Source organism: Semicossyphus pulcher, unplaced genomic scaffold, assembly GCF_022749685.1.
Source record: "Semicossyphus pulcher isolate SPU_LCO1_2020_fin unplaced genomic scaffold, fSemPul1.0.p SCAF_1, whole genome shotgun sequence".
NCBI lineage: Eukaryota > Metazoa > Chordata > Actinopteri > Labriformes > Labridae > Semicossyphus > Semicossyphus pulcher.
This window is the reverse complement of record NW_027211603.1, coordinates 18107684-18121264: the sequence shown is the minus strand read 5'-3', so window position 1 is coordinate 18121264 and position 13581 is coordinate 18107684. Positions and strand designations below refer to the sequence as shown.

The 13581-nt window shown below is 42.8% G+C and overlaps 2 protein-coding genes across 2 annotated transcripts; one reads left to right on the top strand and one right to left on the bottom strand.

The window, feature by feature from the left end:
- Positions 1-20: 20 nt before the first annotated feature.
- LOC138593019 (arylamine N-acetyltransferase, pineal gland isozyme NAT-10-like) lies at positions 21-893 on the bottom strand. Its single transcript, XM_069663843.1, has one exon. The coding sequence runs from the start codon at positions 891-893 to the stop codon at positions 21-23; it is 873 nt and encodes a 290-aa protein (XP_069519944.1).
- Positions 894-3347: 2454 nt separating this feature from the next.
- Positions 3348-13337, top strand: kif7 (kinesin family member 7). The gene is made up of 20 exons (XM_069657951.1): positions 3348-3388; positions 4557-4940; positions 5097-5294; positions 5409-5808; positions 5892-6239; positions 6661-6853; positions 6962-7114; positions 7208-7366; positions 7639-7778; positions 7885-8006; positions 9446-9601; positions 9700-9905; positions 10024-10221; positions 10418-10543; positions 10714-10890; positions 10971-11186; positions 11416-11622; positions 11816-12014; positions 12303-12464; positions 12669-13337. The coding sequence occupies exons 2-20, from the start codon at positions 4610-4612 to the stop codon at positions 13055-13057; spliced, it is 4080 nt and encodes a 1359-aa protein (XP_069514052.1). The 5' UTR covers positions 3348-3388; positions 4557-4609; the 3' UTR covers positions 13058-13337.
- Positions 13338-13581: the final 244 nt, after the last annotated feature.

Here is a 13581-nt window from a genome sequence, read left to right as displayed (position 1 = left end):
GTTACTCATTATGTTACTTTTCAGACTTTGTAGTATGCCTTTTTATTAACAGCCTGCAGTTTGTTCTGCAGCTTTAGGTTGAACTTGTCCCTCAGAATTTGTTCTATCTCCTCATCTGATAAATCTCTCATATCAAAGATATCAACACCTTTTTCAGGTTTGTAGCTGACCTCACAGTAAGTCCAACCGACAAGGGCTCTGAATCCTGTTGGGGTTTGCAAAGAGCAGATTGACTTATTGGTGAACAATGAATTGGGGTCCGTCTGGAGATTGTGGTTTGCCTCTAAGAAATGATGTACCTCACGAGGCATCAAGGTGAAGCCGTAAATCAAATTTGTCTCCTTCCAGTTCAGCAGACTTGATTTTGCAAATTCAGGATTGAGAACCTCTGGTTGTCTTCGAGTCTTCTCCAGCACCCACATGCCGCCCCTGTCTGTGAAACGAAAGACACCAGCTGCCTGAGGTTGATCTTTCCCAAAGATGAGCTCCATGGGTTCCCACAGTTGGGAAGACACCCCAAAGCTTACATCTGCTAAGAAAGCCTTTCCCTGGATGATGACCATGTTGACTAGATGAGTTTCAGTGGAGGGGAAATCATTGGTGGTGTTGTTGAAAACTCTGGAGCCCAAGGTCGTAGTGTCATAGCCCATTTCTCTCAGCACCCAGCCAAACAGGAAGTTGTTCTCTAAGCACCAACCCCCACGGCCACTCCTCACTATCTTTTCAAAGATGACCTCAAGGTCCAGGATGATCTTCTCACCACAGTGAATGCTGAGGTTTTCAAATGGAACTGACATGACATGCTGTCTGTGGATCAACTTCAGTGTTGCAAGATCCAGAGTATCAAAAGAGCCATGGAAACCAATTCTTTTGAAGTATTCCTCCAAATTCATCTTGCCTGTAAAATGCAGGATATTGCATGCAATTAAACACCAGTCTATTTCTTACACAGTTGAACGCTATTTTGCAGTCATCAAAAGTAGTATTAAAGCTTAAAAGGCTTCAAGATTCCTTTATGAATGAATGGATTTAATAATGAATCAAGAATAACTGAATTCTGGTTCCTCTTGAGCAATTCTGACATGAACAAAGCTGCAATGGACTCACTGCAAATTAATCAACAGTGATCATAATCAGACGTCCAACATGTTTCAGCTCTACATATATAAAGTTTGAGACTCAAAAAATCATGCAAGAAAACATATGTAGTCAACGTGTTGAACTGTACCTTTCTTATATGTTGATGCCGTATTCTGAGGATGCAGTATCTTGTGCAGTATCTTGTGCTTCCCCAAACAGGACCTTGCTGTTTCTCCCGAGGAAACTAAGAGTGAAAGATCGGAGCTTTTGCAGGAAGTAAAACCTGGCTGTGATTGTGTAACTTGATAATAATTCTCCAGGACGTCTAGTTAATGAGTTCTAGATGTGTTGCTTCACTGTGGGACAGATTAGATAATCCTTCATTGGTCCCCAGAGGGATTTGATTCCCACCTCTGCCAGACCATCAATCATATTTCCCTTTCAACTAGAATAATTTAACATTACAATTGTGGAAAACGACACTATCTTTAATATATAAGGGCAGGAAGGGCAAGGAGTTAGCAGCACCTCACCCCTATCCGACTGTAGTGTAATGGACAGAGCACCTGTCCCTTGCATTGGAGATTGCCAGTTTGATTCCTACCTCTCCCAGACGATCTGTAGTATTCCCCCTTCCAGTACAGTCATTTAGCGTTTGAATTGTGCAATACTCTTAGGATTTCAAACTCTAAACAAACCCTTCAAGGAAGGGCATCCAATTAACTCAATTGATAGGGCACCTGTGTGATACCCTGTGTATCAAGGTGTGCATTCGAACCAGACTGTCAATCATATGTCCCTTCCCAGTGCAGTCATTTAAAATTACAGTTGTGCTAAACTATAATCAGTTCAAATCTCTAAACGGTCCCCCGGAAGAAGGGCAAGGAGTTAGCTCAGTGGATAGAGCACCCGTCCCATGTTTCACCAATGGACGCCAAGTGTCCATTTATATAATTAATATAATTAATATGCTTCATATTACTATAGGTCCCACATATATGTGGCCTACACATAAAAGGAATGTGATTGTTTCTTTGCAGTGATCTCAGTACACAGGGATAAACATAACAGCTTGGGTTAAGGACAGAAACGAAGATGAACAAGTAAAGGTAATGAATAGATGGGACTATCAATCATTTATGTCATGTTTGAAGCACAAATGTTATCAGCTTCTTAGATCTTAATATTTCCAACATTTAAGAAATAAATCATAAAAACAGATTTCATTTTGTTTTTGCGTTCAACAATCTTTTGAAGATAGACTGTGATATATCTTAGACTTAGCCTTTTCACATTACTGCTGGCACGGCTTCAACCTCAACCAGACTTCACAATAGGTGACTTTTTAACAGATGCATGGTCCAAGGGGGGCACCTTACCTAAATAATTAAGTAAAAAATTAAATCTATCATGATTTGTTCTCTGTAAGAGACATGACTACATTGATTAAAAAAAAGATGCCAGATAAAGAATCATTGATTCAAGTAGACTAGACTAAAGCCTTTAACTATAACCTCCCCATGCACTCTGGGTGCTAGGTGGGTACATGGGTGTGCTGTTTATTCAAATTAATTTGATACTTTGACAACATTACCTGTTTTAGTTTATTTTTGACTCAAAAAGGCACAATGTAAACAGAAAGAATCCAGAGAATAGAGTGCCTCCAGGACCCAAAAGATGGTGCTACGCCCAGCCCCTCTAACCAAACACCAATATGCGATTATTATTATGTTATGTTTTTGGGATGGATGGTGACAGTTTGGATATGTTTGGGTAGCAAATCTTTAAAAAACGTTTGGGATAAGATATTGGTTTGTGCCAATATAACACATGAACGCTGTAATTTGGTTTCTCAGGGAACATAGCTGTCTCCTGGTAGAAAAAACATAAACAGCTCCACCATGAAGGTCATGTGTGAATAGGGCTACTGATACTAGGTCAACAGCTCAGGTTAACGACTCCCCCTTGATTACACATCTATTAGCATACTAATGACCAACAGAGGCTTATATTTGTAGCTCCGTCCATCACTCAGTTTACAACTGAAGAAGCCTTTCGGATGAGAGGTGAATCGTCTTCAAGATCTTCAACAAAGTTCAGTTGTCTTTTGGATTAAGCTCAGATTTACCATAACCTGGATGACTGTGAATTTTCACAGGCGACCTGCAGATCCTCAAGTTAGGCATCTCCGGCGGGCGGAACCCCCTTAAACTTTCGGACTCCTCCCCCTGGCTGCTCCTCAACTTCCATTCTCCAAAAACACTCCAGTATTATCCCGAGTCTCTGGTTTAACTTCTGCAACATCGAAGTAAGTTGTGTTAACTATAAGAGGTCAAGAGAGCTCACCCATTCAGTGCATGCGATTTGACGTAAAGATAGCGTAGCCTTTTCTCACCAGAACGTGTAATAGCTCTTCTAGATACCGACACCCAGCCTCATCCTCATGTTTTGATTTTGTTGTTCGGGCTGCAGTTGGCTAATGGGCTAACTTTAGCTTAGCTGAAGTTATCTGGGAAACAGGAGACCGAACTGGCGTGGGAAAGTTTGAAAACCTGTTATAAAAGTTTCACAGTAACATTAACTTTTACTGAAGGATGGCGGTGACGTTACTCAGCGCGTTTACTTTGTCAAAGAGAGGCAGCGGTGGCTAGCTAACGTCTTACTGCTAACATGGTCAAAATAAAGTAGCTCTACTTTGAAGTGCCGCCGTGTTTTAAAGTGCTCTCTATAATGACAATTTACTCGGACTCAAAGCAAGGTACCAGTAGTTAAAGTCTACGAACTTCCCTAAAGAATACGAATTTACTTTTCTTAAAGAGCAACTCAAAATATTAAGTTTTTAACCACACATTTCCTAACTGTTAACTAGCTGGGGTTTAAAATATAGTGGACTTCATGTTCTCCAAATAAAATATATAGAATTAAGACATGTCTTTTGGCTCATAATACAAGGATGTTATAATAGTGTTTTTAAAAGCCCTCCCTATTCTTAGTATACACGGAATGAGTTGAAAGAGGTGTAATATAAAACTATGCTGTAGTGGGAACCTTAATTGATAAGGTATATTGGTCTTTGAAAGTACGCCACCTCTAAAATGTTTTGAACTTAAACAAGATACCAATAGGCAATATATAATAGAGTATCAAAATATGCTCCTCATATTCTTACAGTGCGATTACCCCTGTTTGTAATAAAGGGAAGTATATAAAGATGTAATAATACTGTGAGAGTTATACTTCTATGTATTATACACAACTGGAATTTAATAAAATTAATCTATAATTTTTAAGGCTCTAAATACTACTAATTTAGACAGAGAAGCTGCTTTTTTCCACTGCTATTTTACTGAATGAGTTTAGATGTTTATCCAAAATAATCTTCATTAATTTAATTAACACTTAAACTTGCACTCTGATGCATGCAACAAAAGTTATCAAAACAACTTTTGCTGAATGATTATTTCTTTCTCTTCCAGTGGCCCAAAGATGATCCACATGTAGCAGAAGAACATAGCGCTCTGCAGCAGAAATGTCTCCCAAACTGCCCAGTGGCCAGGGCAGAGGAGATTATTCTGCAGTGCAAGTAGCTGTTCGAGTGCGTCCCCTACTGCCGAAAGAGCTTCTACACTGCCATGAGAGCTGCATCACTGTGGACGCGGAACTGCACCGGGTTACGCTGGGCCATGACCGACACTTTCTTTGCGACAACCTATTTGAAGAAACTTGCTGTCAAGATGAGGTTTACTCTGTGTCCGTGCAGCCACTCATAGACGCCTTCTTTCAAGGTTTTAATGCAACAGTTTTTGCTTATGGGCAGACAGGCTCAGGCAAGACTTACACCATTGGAGAAGCTAATATTTGTAAGTCATTTATTTTATATTTTCTTCATTTTCTTTCATGTTTCACTAACTGACTCTTTCACTTTAGTTGTTGTCAGTTTAGTGTATAAAGACTATCTGCCAGTTGCATGCATACAGGTGCATACAGGTTGTTAATTGTGGTAATTGTGTTGAAAGGTTCCTTTAGAGACGAGGAGCAGGGAATCATCCCCAGGGCTGTTGCAGATGTCTTCAGGCTGTTAGATGAAAATGACCTCACAGACTTCTCTGTCCGAGTCTCCTATCTCGAGGTCTACAAAGAGGAGTTCAAGGACTTACTGGAAGTGGAGACGGCCAGCAAGGACATCCACATCCGGGAGGATAAAGGCAACATAGGTAGCCTAATATGTCTATAAGCATGCTTATGTTGCTGTGATGTTATGAAGCATTTAACCTCATTTGAAATGTGTTTATCTGCTTTTATGCGTTTTTGTCTTTCTGACATCACAGTTCTGTGTGGCGTAAAGGAGTGCGAGGTGGAGGGTCTTGATGAGGTGTTGAGTTTACTAGAGTCAGGAAACACAGCCAGGCACACCGGTGCAACCCAGATGAATCCAAACTCCAGCCGGTCACACACCATTTTTACCTTGTATATGGACCAGCGTCGGGGAAGCTCTCGGCTATATGGGACATCTACAAGCTCTGGACCACAAATGTTGTCGTCCAAGTTCCACTTTGTTGACCTGGCAGGGTCAGAGCGCATTTTAAAGACGGGAAACACAGGGGAGAGGCTGAAAGAGAGCATCCAGATTAACAGCGGTCTTCTGGCTCTGGGAAATGTTATCGGGGCCCTGGGGGACCCCAAGAGGAAAGGCTCTCACATACCATACCGGGATTCTAAAATAACAAGGTACCTTTTTAGATAAGTTCATGAGATACTGAAGCACACAAATCTAACAGAAGTTTAATTCATATACTCTGTGTTTCACCTAGGATCCTTAAAGACTCTTTGGGAGGAAATTCCAAAACACTGATGATTGCCTGCATTAGCCCGTCCTCCTCAGACTTTGATGAGAGTCTAAACACGCTAAACTACGCCACAAGGGCAAGAAACATTCAGAACCGGGCAACAGTCAACTGCAAGCGTGAGCCAGATCGAGTGGAAGGGCTGGAGCAACAAATAAAGGCCCTCCGCAGGGCCCTCGAAAACCGCCAGCGCTCAGAGACCCGCATCATTTCTCACGCTGATCCAAACAGGAGACCTCGACTTGGAGAGGGAGAGATCAGCAGACTGCAGGCTCAGAGTGCCCACTACAGGACATGCACAGACACTGCTTACAGGTTAAAGCACATTGATGGAAACATTAAGCCTGCATGATATTTTAAGGTGCTGTAAGGATTGTTTATACCAGTACTAGCAAACTTGATTAGTGTTAAAAGTTCTGACATAAAAACCAAATTAGGGATATCGAATTTTTGACATTGCTGTTCTACTTTGTGCTAACCACCACCATAATATGAACCAGTCAATGTTATTTGTGCCTTTGAAAGAAGAGGTCAAGCTGGGGGACATTTTTCCTGTGTTTTTACTGGTTTGTTAGCCTGAGGACCTGAGGAGAATACATAACACGCTCTCTTGAACATTGGAGTTTGTTGGCATAAAGTAAAAGGAAGTACTTTATCATCTTGACCAGGATTCATTCAATGGTCTGTCTCTTTAGTGATTCCTTCCACCCAATTTCCTCTCACTGATGTATTCCAGGTTGCTGCGGGAGCTGCAGAGTGAAGGGGCTCTGACTGCAGAACAGAGTCTGAGAGTGAAGGAGTGGCTTTGCTCGGTGGAGGAGGAACGGAGCGGGCTGACCACAGCCTCCGGGCCAGACAGCGGCATCGAGAACAGCTCCACTGAGGACAGTGTGGCATTAAGGAGAGGGAGGCCTTCTGTAAGGAACCAGGTGTGTGTCTTTTTAAAGACAAGTCTTTTAAATATGTCTTGGTCAGTTTGTTATGTGTGTTTGTAAAAGTTTTTAATTTGTTACATGTGTTGTGTTTCTCTCACCCAGGATACAGAAGCTGGGGAGGAGAGGTGGAGCCACGTGCACGAAAGTGAGAAAGAGGATTGTGTCCAACTTCAAGCACAGATCCAGCGGTTAGAGAGGGAGAACACAGACTTCTTAGCTGCTCTTGAGGATGCTATGGAGCAATACAAGCAGCAGGTGAGATGCGGAGATACCCACCCTAAGTGTGTCAACATCACCCTGATTTTACATTAAGTTACATGATATGTGATTGCTTTCCTTCTGCCTCAGAGTGATAAGCTGCAGGAGCAACAGGACTTGATAGGAGAGCTGCAGTGTCAGCTATCTACTCCAGGGCTGATGGGTCTGGGCCTGAACTTAAGATTGCGGCCACATACTGCACCCATGGGCTCCATGCAACACAGTCAGAATGGAGGCACACACAGACAGGTAACCAACCAGAAGTGCTTTTTTTCCCAGAATGCAATATGTTGCTCTTTACTAAAATTGGAACATAGCCAGACTTCCACCTCATAAAAACAGCTTAGACACTGAATAAGAATTTGAAATATCAATTCACTTTTAGATGCACAAAAAGGAAAAACATATTATATTGTATTTAACTAAAACCCTTACACAGATCCTTCATTCATATTTGACCAAAATATCATGAAGCCGACTTCTGTGCAGCTCTGAGGGTGTGTGTGTGTGCTTGGTTGCAGGTCAGTCCATTGGGTTATCTTGCTCTTAGTGGGCCTTGTGGCGATCAGGATGGCAGTCTCTATGAGGAGCAGGACATCGCAGAAACGCAGGACACAGAAGAAGAGGGCAATCATTTCAACCTTAACCAGGACAGACGCAGGTATGTTGTGTTTATAAAAATCCAGCTTGCAAGTACAATTTTAAATTGAGTTTAGACATTTGTTCATTGTGTAATGTATATGATGTTATTGTTATGATTCTTTCAGGCTGGTTAACCTGACCTGGACCAAGAGGGACTTGCTGTCAGGAGGACCAACAGCTGGTGGTAGAGGGCTCATGTCTCAGCTGCCTGAGCCACACCATCACCCCTGTTTAGCCAGAAAAGCATGTAAGTCCAACAACCTAGGATTAGTGCTGGGGGCGATTCATCCACGTAATCGACATCATCGATTATGGAAATACGTCGATTTGTATACCGTGTGTCGATGCGTCACAAAAACTGGAGGGCTGAGTTAAGAGCTGGAGCACAGTAAAGTTATGCCGTGCAGAAACGGATCTTGTCACTCACTGCTTGCGGTCTCCTCAAACGCCACGCTCTGGGGAGCGCTGGCTTGAGCCTCAGTTGTTTTGAATGAAGCCCCGGTGCGATGTTATATATAAGCTTAACTTTCTCTCTGCTCTGTTCATATTTTCCGTCACTTTGCCACTCTCTCTCTCTTGTACTTGCTCGACCACTCACTCAATACGCACTTCATGACACAAGTTATGAGGAGAGGAGAGATATGTTCAGGACCAATTGGGAAAACTCAAACGTGATGTTTTAATAGAGGGGAGGGTAAGATATAGACCTCAAAAATAGTTGTTTTGAAGTAGTATGTTCTATTTTAAAATTAGCTCACCCTACTCGTTTTAAGTACTAAGTAATAATAGTGTTTGTCCAGTTCAGGGAAAGGTTTGCTGGGACATACAGTGATCAAATTAATCTATGTGTCATACAAACACTGACAAATAGTCTGTTTATATTTATTATTATTTATTTATTATTATATTTATTTCATCATTATTAATAACATCACACAGTAACGTGGAAATTGGAGACTTAAAGAAGTAATTAAAAAAAAGAACCTTAGAATAATCGATAAATTAGTCGACTAGACTACCTGAAAAAATAATCACAAGATTAATTGATAAAAAAATAATCGTTAGGTGCAGCCCTACTTCAGATGCTAGTTTTTAATATAAGAAAGAAATTCATTTATACATACGAAGATTTCAGTTTTGATTTGGAAGCCAAAAATCAACTACTGTACAAACTCAGATATTCACATTTTCTAGAAAAAAACATTTTTTATGCCTTTTGAAAATATATCTGATTGAACAAATCCTATTAATGACTTATTTGCATGTTCACACATTGATACTGTTTTCCCATTCCCATTATTGTTTTGGACTCTTTCTGATCCCTTATGTGTACTCTCCTGTGTTGCACCCTGTGTTTGTTGAGAAGACATGCATTCCTCGGGTGAACTGAGGATGTCTGTTCCCAGGATTAAGGAACACTGGATTTTTTTGTTCTTACAGAAGGATCCTGAAATTAGAGCCACATATGAGATTACAATTGAGTATTTTTGTCATGCTTTGATTGGGTGTGATATAAACCATGGAGCATCTACCAAGTTTATGCAGATGTGGAGGGTGAGATTGAAACAGGGAATGCAGTTATATTTTCTTACTTTAAGATCACATATGGGACTTCAACCGTGGCAGTTTCTTTGTTTCCCCGTCCTCATTATACCTCATTGATTGCTCTCTCAAACCTCTGCGTAGCCAATGCCAGTACTGGGAACACGTCTGTGCGTGAAAGTCTGAAAAGTTTCGATGGAGTGACGGAGTTGGGACTTCTTCAGGCACAGCAGAAGATCAGGGAGCTGTCTGTCACCATCCGCATGAAGGAAGAACTCATCAAGGAGCTGGTCAAAACAGGTAGCTTTGACAATATCGTTAACCTTCCTATGCTGCAGTTTTCCCAAATGGCTTTCTTCTCAATTTTTGTAAATATATTGCTTGTGTTTTTTCTTCAGGTAAAGATGCTCAGGCCCTGAATAAGCAGTACAGCCATAAGATAACAGCGCTAGAGAGTGAAGCTCTGCAGGCTCGACAGGAGCTGCAGGAAGCCCAACGGCAGCTGCAGGATCTGGAGAGGCAAGAGAGAGAGATCAGCGCCACAGACAAGACCAGAGCGCAGGAGTGTCGAAGGAAGATAGCTGCAGCACAGAGCAAAGTTCAGGTGGGCCTGTCACTCATCTGTATTCATGCCTAATATTACAAACAACAGACACTTAGACATTGAGAGATGTTGAAGAATATTTTTATGCAGCTAAATTTTGTTTGTTTTTTTGTATTAGGTTCTCAGTCAGCGTCAGAGGGATACAGCCCGTCTCGCTAACCTTCCTGCACAGAGTGAGCGTCGTGTGTTGGAGCTGGAGCGAAGTGTTAAAAGTATGAGGCAGCAGCAGGAGCAGCTGCAAAGGCGGCTACGCCAGGAGAGTCAGCAGAAACGACGGCTGGAGACCGAGATGCAACGAAGGACTCACAGAGTCAAGGTACCTCAGGTTCTTACAGTAGAGTGGCAGCAACATGTTTAGAAATACTCTCAAATCTCTCAACGGCTTAAAAAAACTCACCTGTGTACTGTATGAGTGCTGAATGCATCTTAAAGGTGGAGATACTCCAGTTTATTAGTCTTGTGATTGATGTTTTTCTCCTTTTGTTCAAACCTCCTCCCTCTCCCTTCTGTAGGAGCTGGAGATAAAGAACGAGCAGCAGCAAAAGATCCTGAGAATAAAGACGGAGGAGATTGCTGCTTTCCAGAGGCAGAGACGCAGCGGCAGTAATGGATCTGTCATCTCATTGGAAGAGCAACAGGTGAGAGGGTCTAACTTTACATTTCTAGAAAACAAACTGCCTTCAAACCCTGGAAGATTTTGTCATTTTGGTAGAGGTGAGGTTTTTCTTATCTTTGCTCCCCTGTAGCTTTGCTCTGTGTGTCTGTGTCTCATAATGTTTCGTCTTTTGTCTCAACTCTGTGTGAGCAGAAGATTGAGGAGCAAAAACGTTGGCTGGATGAGGAAATGGAGCGGGTGTTGGAACAGAGGAGAGGTCTGGAGGATCTGGAAGGAGAGCTCACTAAACGAGAGGAAATCCTGGCCAAAAAAGAAGCTCTGCTACAGGAACGCAGCGGACTGGAGACCAAGAGGCTCCGCTCCAGTCAGGTACTAACAACCACAAACGCACAATTCAGTGACACAGGAGGCTGGCACAGGCTGAAAATGTTCCTTTATCTCCCCAACAGGCTCTGAGCAAAGACCTGGTGATGCTAACGGGACGTATTGAGACACTTGAGCAGGAGTTAAGTGAGAGGAACGGTCTTCTCCGCAGCAGCAGCGCTCAAGACTCCCAACAGATCCGCCAAGAGATCTCCAACCTGCGTCAGGAGAAAGACTCACTGCTGAAACAAAGAGTGGAGCTGGACGATAAGCTGCGGCAGGGGAACCTGCTCTCACCTGAGGTCAGATATCACTCTGGAGACAACAATGGATGGGATTTTTTTGTGTTTTTAAAGCACTGACAGACAAACATTTTTTATTGTTGGACCGTATTACTGTGCTGCACACTCAAAGTCCTAACATGGCATAAATGGCAACTTTGATGACTGTAAAGCAAATGGTCCTCACTGGAGACTGTAAACCCTGTGAATGATTCTCCTAAAGTCCATCTGTTCCCTCTGACATTTCTAGGAGGAGCGGACACTTTTCCAGTTTGACGAGGCGATTGAGGCTCTTGATGCAGCCATTGAGTATAAGAATGAGGCCATCACTCAGAGGCAGAGACAGCTGAGGGCTTCTGCCAGCATGCTCTCCCAGTGGGAGATGAACCTGATGGCCAAACTCAGTTACCTGTCGGCCTCTGAGACCAGAGCTCTGCTCTGCAAGTACTTCGACAAGGTCGGTGCAACACTCATTCCGAGATTCAGCTTATTTTAGCAACTCGGCAACACAGTGTCATTTAATCATAAATTACAGTCACAAAAATTGCCCTTTGTCACAGCAACATGAGCTGAGGCATGAGCTGTAAAAGGCTTAGACTCTGAACTCACACGCGTTTCTAAAGATTCTCACTGTGGATGTTTTTGTGTAGGTGGTGTCTCTGCGCGAGGAGGAGCGGAAGCTACAACTTGCCCTGGCAGAGCTGGAGATGCAGCTGGACGAGCAGCAGAGGCTGGTGCAGTGGCTGGAGAACGCCCTCGATCGCACACAGCTCGACACAGATCGCAGACTCACACAACAGCAGAAGGAACATGAGAGGAGCGTTCAGCTGTTACTCCAGCAGTGTCGAGGTGCACATTACGACTCTGTGTAGTCTTTTTAAAAAGTATCATCCATCAAAAAAAAAAGGTTGCCTGAATGCTTTATTTAACAATCCTCACTTATTGGTCTACAGTGGGTGTATTTGAGGTTGACATGTAGAATAGAAGTTGGATTAAAGTGGAGAATATCAAATGTACACGTCTCTTTAAACAAGCATATCTTCCAATTGTTATATTTTGCACAAGATCATGTTGCTATATTTGCATATCCTCATATGTGTGTGTGTGTGTGTGTGTGTGTGTTTTTTGCCCACACAGAGCAAATCGACGAGGGCCTGGCAGGAAGGCAGCGGCAGTTTGAGGTATGGATTCATAACCTCAACAAGGAGCTGAATCACTACAAGGCGGCAAATCTGGAACTAAGCAACAGGCTGAGGGAGCTCTGTGGTCCAGCCAGCCAGCCAAAGGAGCAGCCTAAAGGTAAATCTATTTTTAGATCATGATGTTGCTTCCAATATCTATGATTATGATAGTTGTTATGTTTACAGTTGGCACCAGAATGGTTTCAGATGTCCATGTTGTGAAGCTGGGTTTTGCTTCTTGCCACTTAAAATGATTTTCATGCAAATAGGCACATTTTTCCCTGCAGCTCTGACTGTCCTTCTGACACCTGTTGTCTTTCAGTTGTTGACGATAGGCCAGCAGGCATCGGCAGCACGGAGAAGCTGACACGCTTCAGAGAGGACAGCCCTGGAGGTCGGGGACCGGGGCAGCCTGACAAACCTCCCAGGTCCAGGGAGGAAATGCGTGAGCTGGTGAACACCCCTCTGCCTTCCACGTGGAGACGCTCGTCCCTCCCCACAGAGGAACCTGCTGTCATGGAGGAGCTGTGGCTTCCAGCGACAGGGGACGTTCCCGTTAATCGTGTAGTTCAAACTGGTGTGGGGTCCTGGGGCGGCATAACATCCCTGCCTGCTGTGAAGTCTCGCCGAGAGTCCCGCCGCTCCAGCCTCAACGTCGGACCACTGACTCCAAACAATGCAATCATTGATGTGCGGAAGAATCCGGTGTGAATATTCATGTATTATTTTACTTTGGAGCGTTCACATAGATTTTTCTTGTATGGATTCTGAAACATTTCGTCTTTCATCCACCTCTAGCATATTTTTTAGTTTTTTTACTTGTACATAAAGTTTTTTGTGATTTTTACATGAAGCACTTTCACTGAGGTCCAGTTTATGTCACCATTTCATACAGTATTTGGTAGGTACGGGTGTTACCCACCATGAAAGTCTATAAGAGGTCAATCTTTTGCATAAATACAAAAAGAGGTTCACGTGTAGCCTTTTTACCCTCTGCAATGTTTTATATTAAAAAATCTTTTTGCCTTTCATTCTCTTGGCTTGTGTTGCTATTTCTATTCAAGTCCAGGCAGATTCTTCAACTTGTGACGAGAGAATGAGGAAATGATTTTTGCCTCTTGCTCTATAATCCTTTTTGAATCGGTGCTCATGTTGTTATCACAGATGGTGTAGACGAGGCATGAAAGCTGCTGTGAAATGTCAGATTAGTGTAGGCGTGGTGTGAGTATAAGTGC

Bases quoted from the DNA above. Each gene is read 5' to 3' on its own strand.
- LOC138593019 (XM_069663843.1), bottom strand. From the start codon at position 893: ATGAATTTGGAGGAATACTTCAAAAGAATTGGTTTCCATGGCTCTTTT.
- kif7 (XM_069657951.1), top strand. From the start codon at position 4,610: ATGTCTCCCAAACTGCCCAGTGGCCAGGGCAGAGGAGATTATTCTGCA. The intron at 4,941-5,096 runs GTAAGTCATTTA...TTGTGTTGAAAG, and splicing joins CATTGGAGAAGCTAATATTT to GTTCCTTTAGAGACGAGGAG. The intron at 12,015-12,302 runs GTGCACATTACG...TTGCCCACACAG, and splicing joins GTTACTCCAGCAGTGTCGAG to AGCAAATCGACGAGGGCCTG.